Source organism: Botrytis cinerea, chromosome 15 (assembly GCF_000143535.2).
Source record: "Botrytis cinerea B05.10 chromosome 15, complete sequence".
Classification (NCBI taxonomy): Eukaryota; Fungi; Ascomycota; class Leotiomycetes; order Helotiales; family Sclerotiniaceae; genus Botrytis; species Botrytis cinerea.
This window is the reverse complement of record NC_037324.1, coordinates 180,683-195,268: the sequence shown is the minus strand read 5'-3', so window position 1 is coordinate 195,268 and position 14,586 is coordinate 180,683. Positions and strand designations below refer to the sequence as shown.

At 43.4% G+C, this 14,586-nt stretch overlaps 4 protein-coding genes across 4 annotated transcripts; 2 read left to right on the top strand and 2 right to left on the bottom strand.

The window, feature by feature from the left end:
* Nucleotides 1-173: 173 nt before the first annotated feature.
* On the bottom strand, nucleotides 174-1,990 carry Bccmr1. The gene is made up of 2 exons (XM_024697350.1): nucleotides 1,404-1,990; nucleotides 174-1,353 (listed from the first exon to the last, which is right to left on the bottom strand). The coding sequence occupies exons 1-2, from the start codon at nucleotides 1,924-1,926 to the stop codon at nucleotides 317-319; spliced, it is 1,560 nt and encodes a 519-aa protein (XP_024553165.1). The 5' UTR covers nucleotides 1,927-1,990; the 3' UTR covers nucleotides 174-316.
* Nucleotides 1,991-2,151: 161 nt separating this feature from the next.
* BCIN_15g00460 (hypothetical protein) lies at nucleotides 2,152-3,887 on the top strand. The gene has a single exon (XM_001548774.2). It carries the CDS (start codon nucleotides 2,261-2,263, stop codon nucleotides 3,761-3,763), a length of 1,503 nt encoding a protein of 500 aa, XP_001548824.2. The 5' UTR covers nucleotides 2,152-2,260; the 3' UTR covers nucleotides 3,764-3,887.
* A 179-nt stretch (nucleotides 3,888-4,066) lies between these two features.
* Nucleotides 4,067-9,433, top strand: BCIN_15g00450 (hypothetical protein). The gene is made up of 2 exons (XM_024697349.1): nucleotides 4,067-4,409; nucleotides 4,467-9,433. Exons 1-2 carry the CDS (start codon nucleotides 4,373-4,375, stop codon nucleotides 9,020-9,022), a joined length of 4,593 nt encoding a protein of 1,530 aa, XP_024553164.1. The 5' UTR covers nucleotides 4,067-4,372; the 3' UTR covers nucleotides 9,023-9,433.
* Nucleotides 9,434-10,385: 952 nt separating this feature from the next.
* On the bottom strand, nucleotides 10,386-12,898 carry BCIN_15g00440 (hypothetical protein). The gene is made up of 2 exons (XM_024697348.1): nucleotides 11,593-12,898; nucleotides 10,386-11,454 (listed from the first exon to the last, which is right to left on the bottom strand). The coding sequence occupies exons 1-2, from the start codon at nucleotides 12,317-12,319 to the stop codon at nucleotides 10,706-10,708; spliced, it is 1,476 nt and encodes a 491-aa protein (XP_024553163.1). The 5' UTR covers nucleotides 12,320-12,898; the 3' UTR covers nucleotides 10,386-10,705.
* Nucleotides 12,899-14,586: the final 1,688 nt, after the last annotated feature.

The window sequence follows — 14,586 nt, the reverse complement described above, 5'->3', positions numbered from 1 at the left end:
TAATCTAGGTAATTCTAATCGAGCGCAGCGAGGACGGGGGTTTGGGGACCTGCCCCCATAAAAAGAATATGCAATGGCAGTGATCACCCAATGGGAGATCTAGAAAAACTACAAATTACTATAAATCACCTAAACCATCATGCCGGGTAGATGTGCGTTTTGATAAGGACGAATGGATCAGTTGCTTCATTAAATTCTTCTATAGCTTCGCCATCATAACGCTCTATGTAAAATCATCATTGAACCCTCAAAGTACTCATCATACTATACAATATTCAGACAATACCCAACTTATCACTCACGATAAATCCGTCTATCACATCCAAAGACACAGTTTTCCAGATGCCGTACCACCCGCAACCCAATCCTTTGTAGGGTGAAATTGTGCAGCAGCTGGAACAGCTGTTATCAGACCATCGCCTCCCAATTGCGCTAATTGTTCCCCATCGGCTGAATAAACATCACAAAATCGGCTCATATTTCCAATCACGAATTTCTGGATTCCATCCTCGGGTTTCTCTTGCCAATGAGGCTTCAAGATAGTTACCCACCGTCCAGTTTGGTTATTGTGTTTGATAATAGCTGTAGGTTTCATCGCATCATCGTCGAGTGAATGTCCCGCCTTGAAAGAACCAGCATCGAGGAAAGAATGAATCTTAATAGTATCATCATATGAAGAAGTTGCAACATGACCAGCAGGGGACCACGAAGCATGAGATACCGAAAGCCTAGACTCATGCTCGCCAAGTAAAACCGGATGTCTTGAATCATCTGTCCCTGTTATTTTCCGTAAATCCCAAATTTTCAACATTCTATCTAATGATGCCGTAGCCACAAGATGAGGATGCAATGGATGTAAAGAAAATCCACCTATCTTTTTGTCAGAAAGGTACCAGAGTTCACTGTTAGATGGAGTCCGCATATCATGGCGCCCAAATCGACCGTCGAGTGTTGAAAAGCACAATAGATTCGGGTCAGTGGATGGTATGGCAATGCTAGATATAGGGATGTCTTCATCTAGAGAATCTGGGGCAAATGCCTCGACAGCCACCCCCTTCTGTAGGTCTAGTTTCCGAACCGAAGAGTCGTATGAAGCCGAATACAGTGAGTTTCCATCTGCGCCAAACACAAAAGAAGAGATTGACCGAGAATGTATCTTGAAAGCAGTAATAGCTGGCTCTGTGGTATCTGTGTCCTCTTCGTCGTCATCATCTTCCGTTTTCACGTCTGGGCCTTCTTGTGAAGCGTCGAACAGCCCGACGTTCCCTAGTTTATCTCCAGCAAATATTAAAGGCTTGTCTGCAGTTGGATGAAACCCTAAAGCGTATATTCTTTCGGGGGTAATTTTAATTTCTGAAGATTGAGTTAGCAGTAGAATATTCCTTGAAAAGACCAAGTCTTACGATTGGGCTCATATGGCTCATATAACTGTAACCCGCTCATCTTCTCCCTCAGAGCCTTCAGTCCTTCGTCCGTTGTCTCTTTGATATCATCTTCGGTAAAGGTTCTCAAATTCGGTTGAGCGCCACGCATGACACCAGATAAAAATCCGTTCTCCTGCTTCCATTTCTTTCCTTCGACAACAATGTCATTAATATTTATATCTCCTGCGACTCGCTGCCTCTTAGCTTGTGAAACTTCCTTCGCAAATTCTTGTTCGACCTCTGCTTTGCGCTTTGCGGTCTCGCTATCGGCTTCGATACCAGCCAGACGTGAACTTGTACGGGTTGGTCTAGGGGCTTCTTTTTTTATTGGAGCTGCTCTCTTTCTAGGCGTTGCAGATTTTGGTTTTGGTGGCGGTTTTGGGACGATTTTCTGAGCTGTTGTACTAAGGTCTTTCAACATTGCTTGATTTGCCGCAATATTCTCGAGTCTTCGGCGCTCGAAGGCACTCATCTCTGGCTTTTCCTTTTTGTTTGGAGCCATGTTGTGAATATTTCTTGTGGATTGTTGGTCTGAGAAGAATCAATGGCAAATTGAAGGGTTTACCAAACAATGCAGGGTCAATTAATTTATGAAGTCATTTCAATTAACTTAACGCGTCTCTTTCAATTAAAGAAACCGCGTCGCGACCGATCTGAAATGGTCCGTGCCCGCTTTTTTATCTATGGAAAACTTGCGAAAAAATTACGAGGGGCGGAATAGAATTTCGAATGTTCGAACGTACAATATTTTCCCTTCTTTTGGCAGCTGTGAGAACCATCAAGCATTGAAGGCTGGATTCGGAGCTTGGCTTATTTGATCGCAGTAGTTGCTTTACATGCGAAAACCAGTTATGGCGTCCATCAAAGTTGTCGAAGCTATTCCAATTGCATATTCAACCATGTCCTCCACAATGATGCCGTTTTTATACCAAACTAGGACAATCGCGGGCCTCCATAGGTCCATTTATAGTAAAAGATATCGATGCAGGGTATTACCTTCCATTCAAGGAGCAAGCTTTCATACCTCTTTACCCCGAGTCAAATACGAATCGCGACACGGAATTTACGACGGCGAGGATAATACTGGGCCTCAAATCAGGAGGAGAGCTACTCCTTCCAGGGGTGGTCATTCTCATTCTCATAGATCTAGAGTTCGTCCAAGGGTGGTTGCCGATGAGTATAAACTCAATCTCGAAAAAAGTGAACTGGAATCAGAAGGCAACATCGCACAGTCTGGGGTCATTGGCTTTGAGGAAGATGATCAAACCTTGATAGAATATGGCACAGAAATCGATGCATTAGCAAGTCCGCACTATCCACAGCGCGAGTCTACAATTACAGATTCGGAAAGGCACACGTTCAATCGTATATTTACAGATATCTTCACTCGGACTCAAAGAACGTCTTTGGAAGATGTTGATGATGGCATGAAAGACATGCCTCCAACAAACAGGGAGAATGCGCGCAACAAGCTTGACAATATAATGGAGCATTCGCTATCAAACAAAAAGCATCGAAGCAAGAAGGAACAGGTAGCCGAAATCAGTAGATACCCACCAGCTCTCCGTGCCGCAGCTGCTAGAGCGATTGGTCTTGTTCTGGAAGAGGAATTGGACCCCACAATGGAAACTCCGGAACTAGGAATTGATGCACAGGAAAACTTGCGAGAACCTGAACGTCAACGAGTTGAGGATTTGTTGCGCAATGCTAATACGGATTTTGAACTCTGGGATGTTCTGGAAAAGGAAGTGTTCCCACTCGTTGCAAAAATGGGCCTGGCAGAGACAAAAGAGAGCCGAGATCAGCTGAGAAGAGGAATAGAGGACTCTGGTGTTCTTCCAGTCGAAGAGGATCGTACCACTGCTAAAAACACCGAGCCTGAGATTTCTCCACTAGCACTGTATGGCCCCCTCTACCCATCGCACCTTCTCCTTGGCCTACGTCTCCTCGATCGAGGGTTCAGCAAGCCCTCCCAGCTTTCTGTCTCTATCCTTCCGCGGATCAAATCTTTTGGTCTACTCTCCCATGTCTTAGGCGCTTCTACACCTCTTTACAATGAGCTTCTACGTGTTTACTGGATACGACACGACGACTTTCGAACTTGTATAGATTTATTGAACGAGATGGAACACGCAGGTCTCGAGTTTGATTCGGAGACATATGAGATTATCAATAGTATTTTAAAAATCAGAGCTTTCGTATGGAAGGGAGATGTAGGCCGGAATAAGATACCCATGTGGTCTTTGCCAGAGTTTCAGAGATCTCGCCATCTTGAATTTTGGCAGGAAAAGATTGGAAGAGTGTTAAAAATGAAGGAAATGAGAGGAGGAATGGTTTAGGTCGACGGACTGAAAGAAATGAATGTGATTAACTGTTACTAGTCATTCCACTCATCGCATTTTGATTTACATTCCAGGTTTGTTTTATTGCTCTTTCTGGCTCAAATTAAGTCCATTCTCCTGATTGAAATGCAACTCTGAGATCTTATTGGTTGTGATGTAGCATTATCCGCATTCTGTGGCTAGTGGCGCTGACTAAGAAACGCGTTCTCTCTTGCTAAACAACTTTGACTGATCTCTTCTTGCAGGAATGTACTTGAACACCTATCCATTAGTACAGACAGTAGGTACAATTTTGATCTTGAAGACAGGTGATATGATCTGGTTACTCTCTCTTGTGAATTTCCCTACATGGTTAAGTTGTCGCTCTTGCGTATCTACACTGTATTCACTGCTTTCTTTATGCAGAACTAGCTCCACCAACTGCAATCACTCTTTTGTCCTTTGTGTTTTTACAAACGCAACTGTCATTACTGGAAGTCATCGACGTTCTTGGAATCTTGTCACAGATTTTTGTGTGCCTTCATGAATACCTGATGGCTGTTACGGGAAACTAGACACTTAACCGCCATTGTAAATCTCTCCTGTTGTATTGAGCGCCTGCAATATATGATGCCACCTAGATGCTGGGTACCAACAGGAGGAGGTGAGCTATTACTCTTTTATGAAATTCTCTGAAAGTCAATACTGAGGGAACCTCCAGAAACTTCAGCTTCAACCTTAAACTCAACAGAAAGCTCTGCTAGCTCCATTTTGGGCCATTCAAATAATTTCAAAACAGATATCGTCTCTCAACCTTTAGCTACAAGCAGATATAGCCACTCAGAACAGCATCAGAGCCTTGAATCTAGTAACTCTGCTTTGAGCTCTTTGCACACAATGCTTCATTCCGGCAACTTTATCAGAGGTCAATCAAATTCAACTGATGATTCCGAATTATTACAGCCACAACTTATTGCAGAGCAGCTTATACTGGACCAAATATCGCCTACAGATGCTGACGGAAAGGTCGCAACTCCAAGTCTAATGAGTAAAGTTGGTACTATACAACCAACAGAACTTATTTATCCCAAGTCACTGTACCATGGCTATATCCCTCCTTTGCCTGCAAGCAAAGAGCATTTCGTATGCTCGGCTTTATTACAGGAATTCAAGAAGAAAGGTAGGACAGAGGTGTCATCGACGCAGGAAGATTTTGTGGAATTTGAGTTGGCCGAATTTTCGATTTACATGCCTGACACAGCTCTCTATGGGCATGAGCTGCGTGGCCTACAAGACCTTGCTAGTAAACTCGGTCATTCATGCTTCCTATTCGACGGCGTTCTGAGTCTAGGGAACTTCCGATACTATGTTCAAGGCGTACCATTCAAAGTATGCTCAATAGGAAATTATGGTGAAGAATTTGATGATGTTGATGGTGCTATATGGCTTCAGTCTGATCTCAACATAGAAACCAATATTTACTATCGACTCAAAAAGCCCGCGTCGGAATATTCTCGTTTTCATCTTGGATTTTCATGGTTGGCGAATCTGTCGAAGCATTTTGTTGATTACTCTTTAGCATGTCAGGGAAAAAGGGAAAGGGTGTCGATCCACAAATTTCGGGCAGACTTTGCGCAGTGGTGCCAAAAGACACATACAGAATCATCAAAATTCCAATCTTGGTATCTCGAATATGGTCGAGATGATTTCAGACAAGCCATCTCAGCAAATATAAACTTTTTGTTCAAGGAATCGGTGGGTGTAACATCAAAACTTCGCTCGTTGTACATCTGGAAGGAAGCATTGGAGCTCACAAGCATTAAAGAACATCCAATCAAAGAAAACATGACCATCGTCACGCCATACGTTTATGAATGCTTCAGTCATCTAAGGTTCGGTCACCTACTCAAGCCTCTGGTACCAACTATATTTGCAGAGAATGTACAAGAACCAGAGGATCAATCACTGTCACTTTCGCCAAGAAAGACACGCATTTCTTGTGATCCCACTCTGACAATCAAGCCTCGAGGCAAATTCTTCTATGGCAGTAAAGCTAGTCTAGGAGCCAGGATGGGCCAGGATGGGGCCATAAAACGGCAGCGGATGCTTGATGCTATCAAAATAGGAGACGTTTTATCAGTCACCAAGGATGGAGCAGATTCTGTGTGGAAAGACGAGTCTAGCAAATGGAAAACAGAAGACAGTTGTTGGTATTTGTATGTACAAATCAAGCATCAAAGTCTTCGTGGCAATTACTCTTTCGATGGCATTTGGCTTTATAAGCCTTCTGATACTAGTTGTGCAAAGATGAAGTATCCATACGCCAAAGAACTGTTCCTCAGTGACAACTGTACTTGTGGGTCTCGGGATTCTCGGATAGCACATGATGAAGTCATTGACATCATACCTATAATCTGGCATGGACTACCGTCAGAAACGGACATCTTCGTTCGTCAGACATATCTCCGCCACGAGAGTTTTGTAACATTAAAAGATTCACACAAAACATGTGAACATTTGCGAAAGTCCGAGGGAGATTCGTCGTTGGCATCCACGATCGTTCATCGCTTTCCTATTGGACAAACGATACTTGCTTTACCCCCTCGACGGAATTCGAAGAACAATCTAGAGCCTTATGAGATTGTAGGATACGTAGAAACAAGCTCTAAATTAAACGTCACACTAAGGAGACTTCTGAGGAGATCGGAGATTGATCATGCTGTGTCTTGTAGACCAAATGAGCTTGTGTACACTAATTTGATAGACACAATCTCGGCGCATAAGCTCGAAAAAGCATGTCTTGTGCGATTCTATACTGAAAATCAAGTCTCAAGTGGCAGTGTCCCAGCACCTTACTGTAGAGATGGAGGCTCTAATGCCTTCATCATTACGAAGCGGTTGTGTGACGATAATCAGACGCTGGTACCAATAGAAAGTGATGCACCCCAAACCCTTATTCAAGGTTTTGATCCTCTAGTCCCGCTAAATCGAAGAGTTCTGAATGGACTCGATCTATTCTGTGGTGGTGGTAATTTTGGCCGTGGGTTGGAAGAAAGTGGTGTACTGCATAATAAATGGGCTGTCGATTTGTTCTCAGCAGCATTGCAAACATATGCTGCTAATTTGAAGAACCCTGAGAAAACCGATTTATACTTTGGTTCAGTCAACGATTTACTATCTGAGGCCTTTGTGGGAAATCCACAGTCGCTCAAGATACCTCTACCAGGTGACGTTGATGTTATCATGGCTGGTAGTCCTTGTCAAGGTTTCAGCAGAATGAATTCGAACAAAGGTAATGATCAGAGTCTACGGAATCAGTCCCTCATCGCATCTGTTGCTGCATATATTGATTTTTATCGCCCCAAGTACGGATTGCTAGAGAATGTTCTGAACATGGCTCAGAAAGGATTGAGAAGAGACGAAGATGTTCTCTCTCAACTTATTTGCACTATCGTCGGTCTTGGATACCAGGTACAGCTTTTCTTACTTGATTCATGGAGTTTTGGTAGCTCTCAATCACGAAGTCGAATATTTGTCTCATTTGCAGCCCCTGGTTGTGTTCCACTTGAGCATCCAGAGCTTTCTCACTCACACCCCCCACACGTTGGCGAACGTGGACTTGGTAAATTAGCAAATGGGCAATCATTTGGTAGCCGGGTTCATTGTCCTACTCCGTTTCACTACCGCACTGCTGAACAATCTGTAGCTGATCTTCCTTACATTGGAGATGGTGCGACTGGTCATTGCACAAAATATCCGGATCATGTTTCCCCTCTTACCTTGTCTAGAAAATATCGGTCACAAATCGCATGCATTCCCACCCATCCACGAGGTATGAGTTTCTCAAAGACATGGAATGAAGGCAATGGTATAATGACTAAAGAGGAACGAGACCTTTTTCCATATCTAGCCAAGTCAGGGAGAATCAGAGAAAGCGTTGTCACGGGTTCTAGAGCCTGGGGAAGGATACAGCCTCACAAATTATTTCCTACCGTGCTGGTGGTAATGAACATGGAGGACTCCCGCATGGGGACGATTTTGCATTGGGATCAGCATAGACGCTTAACATTACTGGAACTACGTCGCGCGCAGAGCTTTCCTGACGATGAGGTAATCATCGGTAGAAGAGGGGAGCAAATAAAAATCATCGGGAATAGTGTCGATAGGACTGTTTCCATGGCATTAGGAATTTCTTTACGAAAAGCTTGGCTAGAGTGTTCACCTGAAGTCGATATGCCTAAAAGAATCGTGAGAGCTAAAACATCGGTGGCCTCCAGGGAGAGATCTTCAGAAGTTCCAGTTAGTACCGGCTCTACTGCTTTGGAAGTTATTATAAGTCAACGGCCAAAACATGAGCGATATGGTTTGGAGGCACCAAATCGTGTATCGAACGGTCCTGTAGCGTTTAACTCGAGCTCATCGGGTTCAGTTGGTTCAGTTGGTTCCAGTTTGTCTGGTTTTGGCAAATCGGGTTCATTTGATAGTGCTCAAAAATTTCTAAGCGACATGTCCAAGATGCAAAAAAGACGGCAATCGACTGACCATGCCAACGAACCCGCTCGTAAATCTCCAAGATTGAGCCCAGCATGGAGTCTTTCATCAAAATCAAGAGAACCCGTTGCAAATTCAACCTATAATCTCAATCCAATTCTGGATTCCAAGTCTACAAAACGTTCGGGTCCGAGAAATATCACCACACCAAGTACTCATGAACCTAGATTAGAGATTGTTTCTCCTGACTTATATTCAGCATCGCCTCCTTCAAAAATCAATTCTCCCTATCAATCAAACACACTCAACATAACCAATCATGCGAACAAGCATTCGCATTTTCCACAACATAATTCTGTCACAATGGATGGCAATAAGGATGACAACGAAGATACCATCTGGGTAGAATCCGGTCCACGCGTCTCAAATCTTCTCCATCGAACTCTGCATTCCCGCACCACTACATCCAGAACTGCTAGCATCCTCAAAAACTCCACATCAAATTCCTCGCATGCCAAAAAGCGCTCTCAATTCATTGACCTCACGACATCCGACAGCGAAGATCAAAATCTTAGTGCTACATGTGTACCACGATCCTCGCTACAAGTCATTATTCCCGCTCCTGTTGAAATGGAAAAACGTGATTATTCTATTTCTTCTGCCCCCCAAGCACCAGAGAGTAGACTTGCGTCTGGGATGCAGAATATGTATGTAGCGGTGGATAATAGTCAGTTTGATGCGTATGCACAGACTCATCTTTCGATGAGGAATGTGGGTGATAGATAGGATGGTGTGTTAAGGGTGAAGATGAGTAGGGAAGCTTGGGTAGAGGGGTGGAGGAATGGAGGTGGAGATGAAAGTGGGAGTGGAAGTGGAGGGTAATATTGGAGAGAAAGGGGAAGAGTATCCAAAAGAGACAGGAGAAGAAGATAGGGTATTCCATCCCAATCTCAATCGTAACAATATCACTGTTGGAGTTTGCACACAAGGGGTAAGGAGGGGTGCGTTGGGTATGGTATTTCAAACTCGTCTGTTATTGGCATATATGATATGTCAAATGACATATGTAGTCAATACATAAGGGATTGTAATAGACTTCACATCCATCTTATCATCAGGTATTAGATTTTGATTGATTTCGACGGACTTGGTAATGATGTAAAGTATCTAGACAGGTAACTTAATGTAATTATATCATCCCGTCTCTCTCATCTCATCTCTCCCATCTGATATAATACCAATTCCAAACTTCAGAACCTCCTCTCTCTCACCTTGCACTTGGGATAGGTAGATAAATTGATTAATAGATATATCGATCGATAAACAACCCTTTATTCCCGTGTACGGTATAGAGTATATAGTATACGATATCCCAAAATCCATTGCATGCACACACACAAGTATTAACATTCACAATTCTATTTCTGATTGATTCAGAGATGAAAAGGGTGACTGGTAGTTTGTAGCAAGTTTTGGATATTGCATTCTGTGATTTGCTTGGGCAGATTTATATAGTTACATATATATATATAATTGTAAACGTGAATATATCTAACACAATACCATATCACACAATACAACAAAATGTAATAGTAATAATACAAATTACCATGTGATATTATGTATTTAGATATACATCTATTCGCATATATCTGCATATAACAAATTCTCTAATACCAATATCATCAAGCACATACATATATATATATTTATGCATATTGGGTAATATACCAGACAAAACCTCCTCATCAAAACATCTCGATAATCAGCAATCAGCAATCAACAAGACAAGAACAAAAATAAAAGCAACTTTTATATATCGTATCTCCCATATCCTTTGCAATCCCTAAAAACCCGCAAAATCCAGTCATCCCATCCCATCTCGTCCTAATCGTGTATACTCTATCACAGTGTATTATATTATATCCTCTGTGTATACTCACATTCACAGAGCAAACCCACCTAATCATTTTTCCAAATCTCAAATCTCAAATCTCATAAATACACACTCACTTACCCATCCACTCGCCAAACTAATAGATATAAGTAACTACAGAATAAAGATAAAAACAAGGTTTAAATCACAAGTACTACATAGATAGACAGACAGATGAACATCTCACACAAGTTGAACAATTGATAAAATAAGTATTATTAGGGTATATTCTGTTACTATTTTAAAACGCACACACAAGACAAGACAAGACAAGATATAAGACATAAGATATCAAACACCCCAGAACCGGAACCTATGGTCGGTTCATCCGACAGACGCTGTTAAAAAAACTCCTCAGAACCATCAATCAACCGACCAACCAGCCAAGCAATCAAAAATGACAAAAGAAATGTGTAAAGTGAGTGTGAAAAGATCGAGGACAAAAAAAAATAGAAGCGTGCATGCTTTTGAGACAATTCGTAAATTCGTTAATGGGTAGGTGGTATAAGTTTTGTAGGTAATTGGGTGGGTGATTATTTGGCCGCTCCAATAATATCGGTAGGACCAATATCTTCTCGGGACAAGATCCGATTGATCTCATCGTAAGTATCCTCGAATTCATCCTCGGGGATGACGTCGACTTCAATATGGGAGAAGGGTGATTTTCTATCTCCCGTTCGCTCTTCCTCGTCCGTGGTATCAAAGGCGAATCTTTCCGGCACGGCTGGATCCGTCTTTCTACTGTCCCCTGAGCTCGATCTCGATCTCGATCTCGACCTGTCCCTCCTCTCCTCCGAATCCTCACTCCTATTCCTTCCTCCGATCTTCCCCGCTCCCACACCCCTAAACATTCCCTCCATGATCTTCCTCTCCACCTCTTCCTTCTCCTCACTCATCTCCAATAAACTCCTTCTCTTCCCTCTTCCCTCTATCTTCCCATCCAGAAAACACTCCCGCGGTACGTCCCCCAGCGGCTTCCAAATAGCGTAATCCCTCACTACCCCTTCCAACCGTCTATGTCCCTCATCTGGATCCTGCAGCATTTCCATACCCATGACATCTATAAACCCCTGTCGACTCAACATCGGCATATTAGCGCCGAGCGAAATCGATCTCCGGATACGTTCTCCCGCCGTAGGAGACGGCGAAGGAGGCGGAAGATTCGACGCGTGGCGCACCGAAAGCGTGTGGGAGATATCATGCGTTTTGAAGAAGATACCCAACTCGAGGTCGGCAATCTCTTGATTTTGAGGTCCCCCGGTTGTGTAGAGTGTTTTTTGCCCTAAATCATTTCATCATATTAGTCTTCGTGCCTCATCAAGTAAAAATAAATCGCAACCACACAATTCTAGACCCCTCCCGCCCAAAAGCCAAAGGGGCCCAAATGAAGAGATTGGAGTAAAGTAAAAAAAAAACCTACAAATATTATTCTCCATCCCCACCCCCTGCATCTCCAAAAATGCACTCCACACCTCCGGACTCAATTCATTCGTGCCCTCCACGTCCAAACACAAAAACATGGTCGTCATTAAATCCACAAAAATCGCATTAAATGCTCCATCCTTTTGAAAAAAGGGACTCCATTCCGACGGCATCGGGGGCGCCAGCGAAGCGTATGGATTGGTAAAGGCTTCCAATTTGATTTTCCCCTCAAAAGAACCCTCAAAAGATTGCGCAGGTAAGTCCGGTCGTAATTTAGTCAGGGGAGAATCCGAATAAGTTAGATTGTGATTGATAAACCCGTCGTCATTCGGAGGTGGTTGGATAATAAGGAGATCTCTTGGGCCCCCGCTCGAATTTTTGGGCTTCTTACTCGGTTTCACGATATCCCACAGGGCGCCCCAGTTAGCGGTTGGGAGCTCGACTTTTTTGGGCGGGGGATTGGGGGCGGTGATGTTGGTGAGGGTATCTTTTCGCGGCGGGAGAAGCGGGAGGGGACGAGGAGGAACTGGGGGAGGAACGGTGGGGGTGCTGGTCCCGCTCGTTTTGATGATGGCGGTGGGATGGCTGAGGAGATGCGTGCGTGAAGTCTTTTGGATGGCGAAACAGTTGGTGCAGAGATTGTAGTCGGTGCAGGTTTGACATTGAATGCGAGCCCGGTCGGGACGGATGGGCTCTGTACAACTGGAACATTCATATAGAGACATTATTTTGTTGTTCTTTACTGGGCGTGCGGATGGAAGGATGGATTGGATAGATATCCGAGGATTAATCCCCTAAAGACTGATTGGATTTGGCCTTGTATATGATGTAAGTTGTGGATAATATGAGAAGAAGAGGGAGGGAGAGAGAGAGAGAGAGACGTGTGTGACAAATTAGGTCGTAGGAATAAAGATGCGAATAATTTCTAATCAAATCAAGACGTTTGGTAGGGAGAAGGCTCTTTACATATAGGAGGAATAAATGGCAGTCGGACAGTTACTGAAGCTTTGAGTTTAAAGTGACCGGGACTTGGGACTTGGGACTTGGAACTTGGGACTTGGGACTGGAAGCTCTAGACTCTATCGTGTTTTGGGGTTAAGGTGGTAAGGCTCTTACTCGTGGGCGGTGGTGGTGAGTTGTAATCAGTCGTAGTGCGTCGTGGTAAGCTGTGGCAATTCGCAGTAATTCGCAGCAAGCAGTCTCGAGACAATGTTTGAGAGTTTCAGAAACGTCTTGAAGGGACTCTAGATATAATTGCAGTTAGCATCGGATGGCATCGTGTGGCATAGTGTGATATGGTCAACGCATAGTAATTTTATTCGCATTGATGTTGGAATTAATCATCAGATCATTGACCCCTTATGCCCTTAGGGGATTTTTATTCACTGAAACTCTATTCTGGAACAATGAATAGAACAAGGAACAAAAGGCTTGTTTGCTAAAATGCCGAGGCTAGGAGACATGAAGATGAGGATGAGTGAAGCTTGGGATGGCAATGTTAACACGACGCAGAAGGGATTTGGGTGGTTGATGTTCCAAGAGCGGTATCTAGAGAGGTGTATTGAGAGGTGTATTGAGAGGTGTATTGAGAGGTGTATTGAGAGGTGTATTGAGAGGTTTTTGGAGAGATGTGTCTAGAGAGGTGTATTCTACATTCAGATGTGCCTATTCAAAGCGAATAGATTGATCTCCCGTGGTACTTTATCATCCAAGGTAACGTTCTTGTTAGTTGTAATACGACACATATAATATATAAAATATAATCCTTATAAATAATCACATAGAACTCACTCGGTTCTATCTCCATCTGGGTATCAACAACACCAAGATATATCAATCAGAGGAGCCAGTGACACGCATCCACGACCCAGTAACTAATATCAAATACTCAACTACATCTACCAACTCCAGTCACTCACTGCCTACCTTTCATTGTTCGTTATCCATCGTGAACTCCACACTTACATCTAATGTTCTTTCCTTCCTTCCTTCCCTTCCTCCATCCCTCCTTCAAATTCACCTCAGACATTCCACTCAGACATTCTCTCTTAGACATTCCTCCCACGATACAACTAACCCTCATGGATGTAGATAGTTCCATGGATTGATCCAATTTCCAATCTCCCATTTCCAAATTCCATTCTTCTGTCTTCTCTGGGGATTCTATGACAACATCATTGTTTATCTATTCTCCATCAATGCATGTTTTGCCTGGAGGTTTGAAAAGAGAGTTTGTTGGAGATTCAGATTATCGATAAACTTGAGAAAGTACACTATCGATTTGAACTGGCGTACCGTTGAATGGAGGGTTGTCTCGCGGTAGTTTGAGTGTCTGTGTATAGTGATTTCAAGGCCAACAGCTCTTCCTTCGATTCCAATTTCGATTGTTCCAATAGTATTGTCGTCTTAATTGTTTTCGAGATAGCTTGGAAGGCGTGAGATAAGGCTTGCTGATATGGTAGGTGTACCATCTGCATTAAGCTTTCGTGGCGACGAACTACAGTATTGATTGATTGATTGCTGATTGAAGATCATCACAGACCTCTGCGAGTAATTTCCAATGGCAAAAAGCTTAAAGGCATAGAAAGAGATAACGTACCGTCATGCCTCGTTGCAGAATCGAAGTCTATAATGTCGAAGTACAATCTTCCCCTTCGAAAGGGAATCCTCACAGAGAAGTGGCCTCTCTCCACCTGGCCACCTCCCTGCCTCTGCTTTTGTCAGCCCTCTACATTGTACTAGATATGTTTGAAAAACAGACCCACAAACTGATGCGAACCACGGAGATCAGGAGGCCGAGCCATACATGAGGCCAACTGCTCGGAAATACTCCACCGTTCAAACGGGATTGTGTCCAATGACATTAGGCACGTGGTAATGTCTTGAGTATTGTCGATTCCACGCCGCCGTACCAAATCGCTTGGTAGAACATATTATTTGCATGAGAGTGAAACATCCAAAGCAGAGAGTGTGTGTGAAGTAGGGGGGGAAA

Coding starts and splice junctions, on each gene's coding strand:
- Bccmr1 (XM_024697350.1), bottom strand. CDS start 1,926: ATGGCTCCAAACAAAAAGGAAAAGCCAGAGATGAGTGCCTTCGAGCGC. Junction 1,354..1,403: donor TGAGCCATATGAGCCCAATC/GTAAGACTTGGT, acceptor CTCAATCTTCAG/AAATTAAAATTACCCCCGAA.
- BCIN_15g00460 (XM_001548774.2), top strand. CDS start 2,261: ATGCGAAAACCAGTTATGGCGTCCATCAAAGTTGTCGAAGCTATTCCA.
- BCIN_15g00450 (XM_024697349.1), top strand. CDS start 4,373: ATGATGCCACCTAGATGCTGGGTACCAACAGGAGGAG. Junction 4,410..4,466: donor CTGGGTACCAACAGGAGGAG/GTGAGCTATTAC, acceptor GGGAACCTCCAG/AAACTTCAGCTTCAACCTTA.
- BCIN_15g00440 (XM_024697348.1), bottom strand. CDS start 12,319: ATGTCTCTATATGAATGTTCCAGTTGTACAGAGCCCATCCGTCCCGAC. Junction 11,455..11,592: donor GGGGATGGAGAATAATATTT/GTAGGTTTTTTT, acceptor GAAATGATTTAG/GGCAAAAAACACTCTACACA.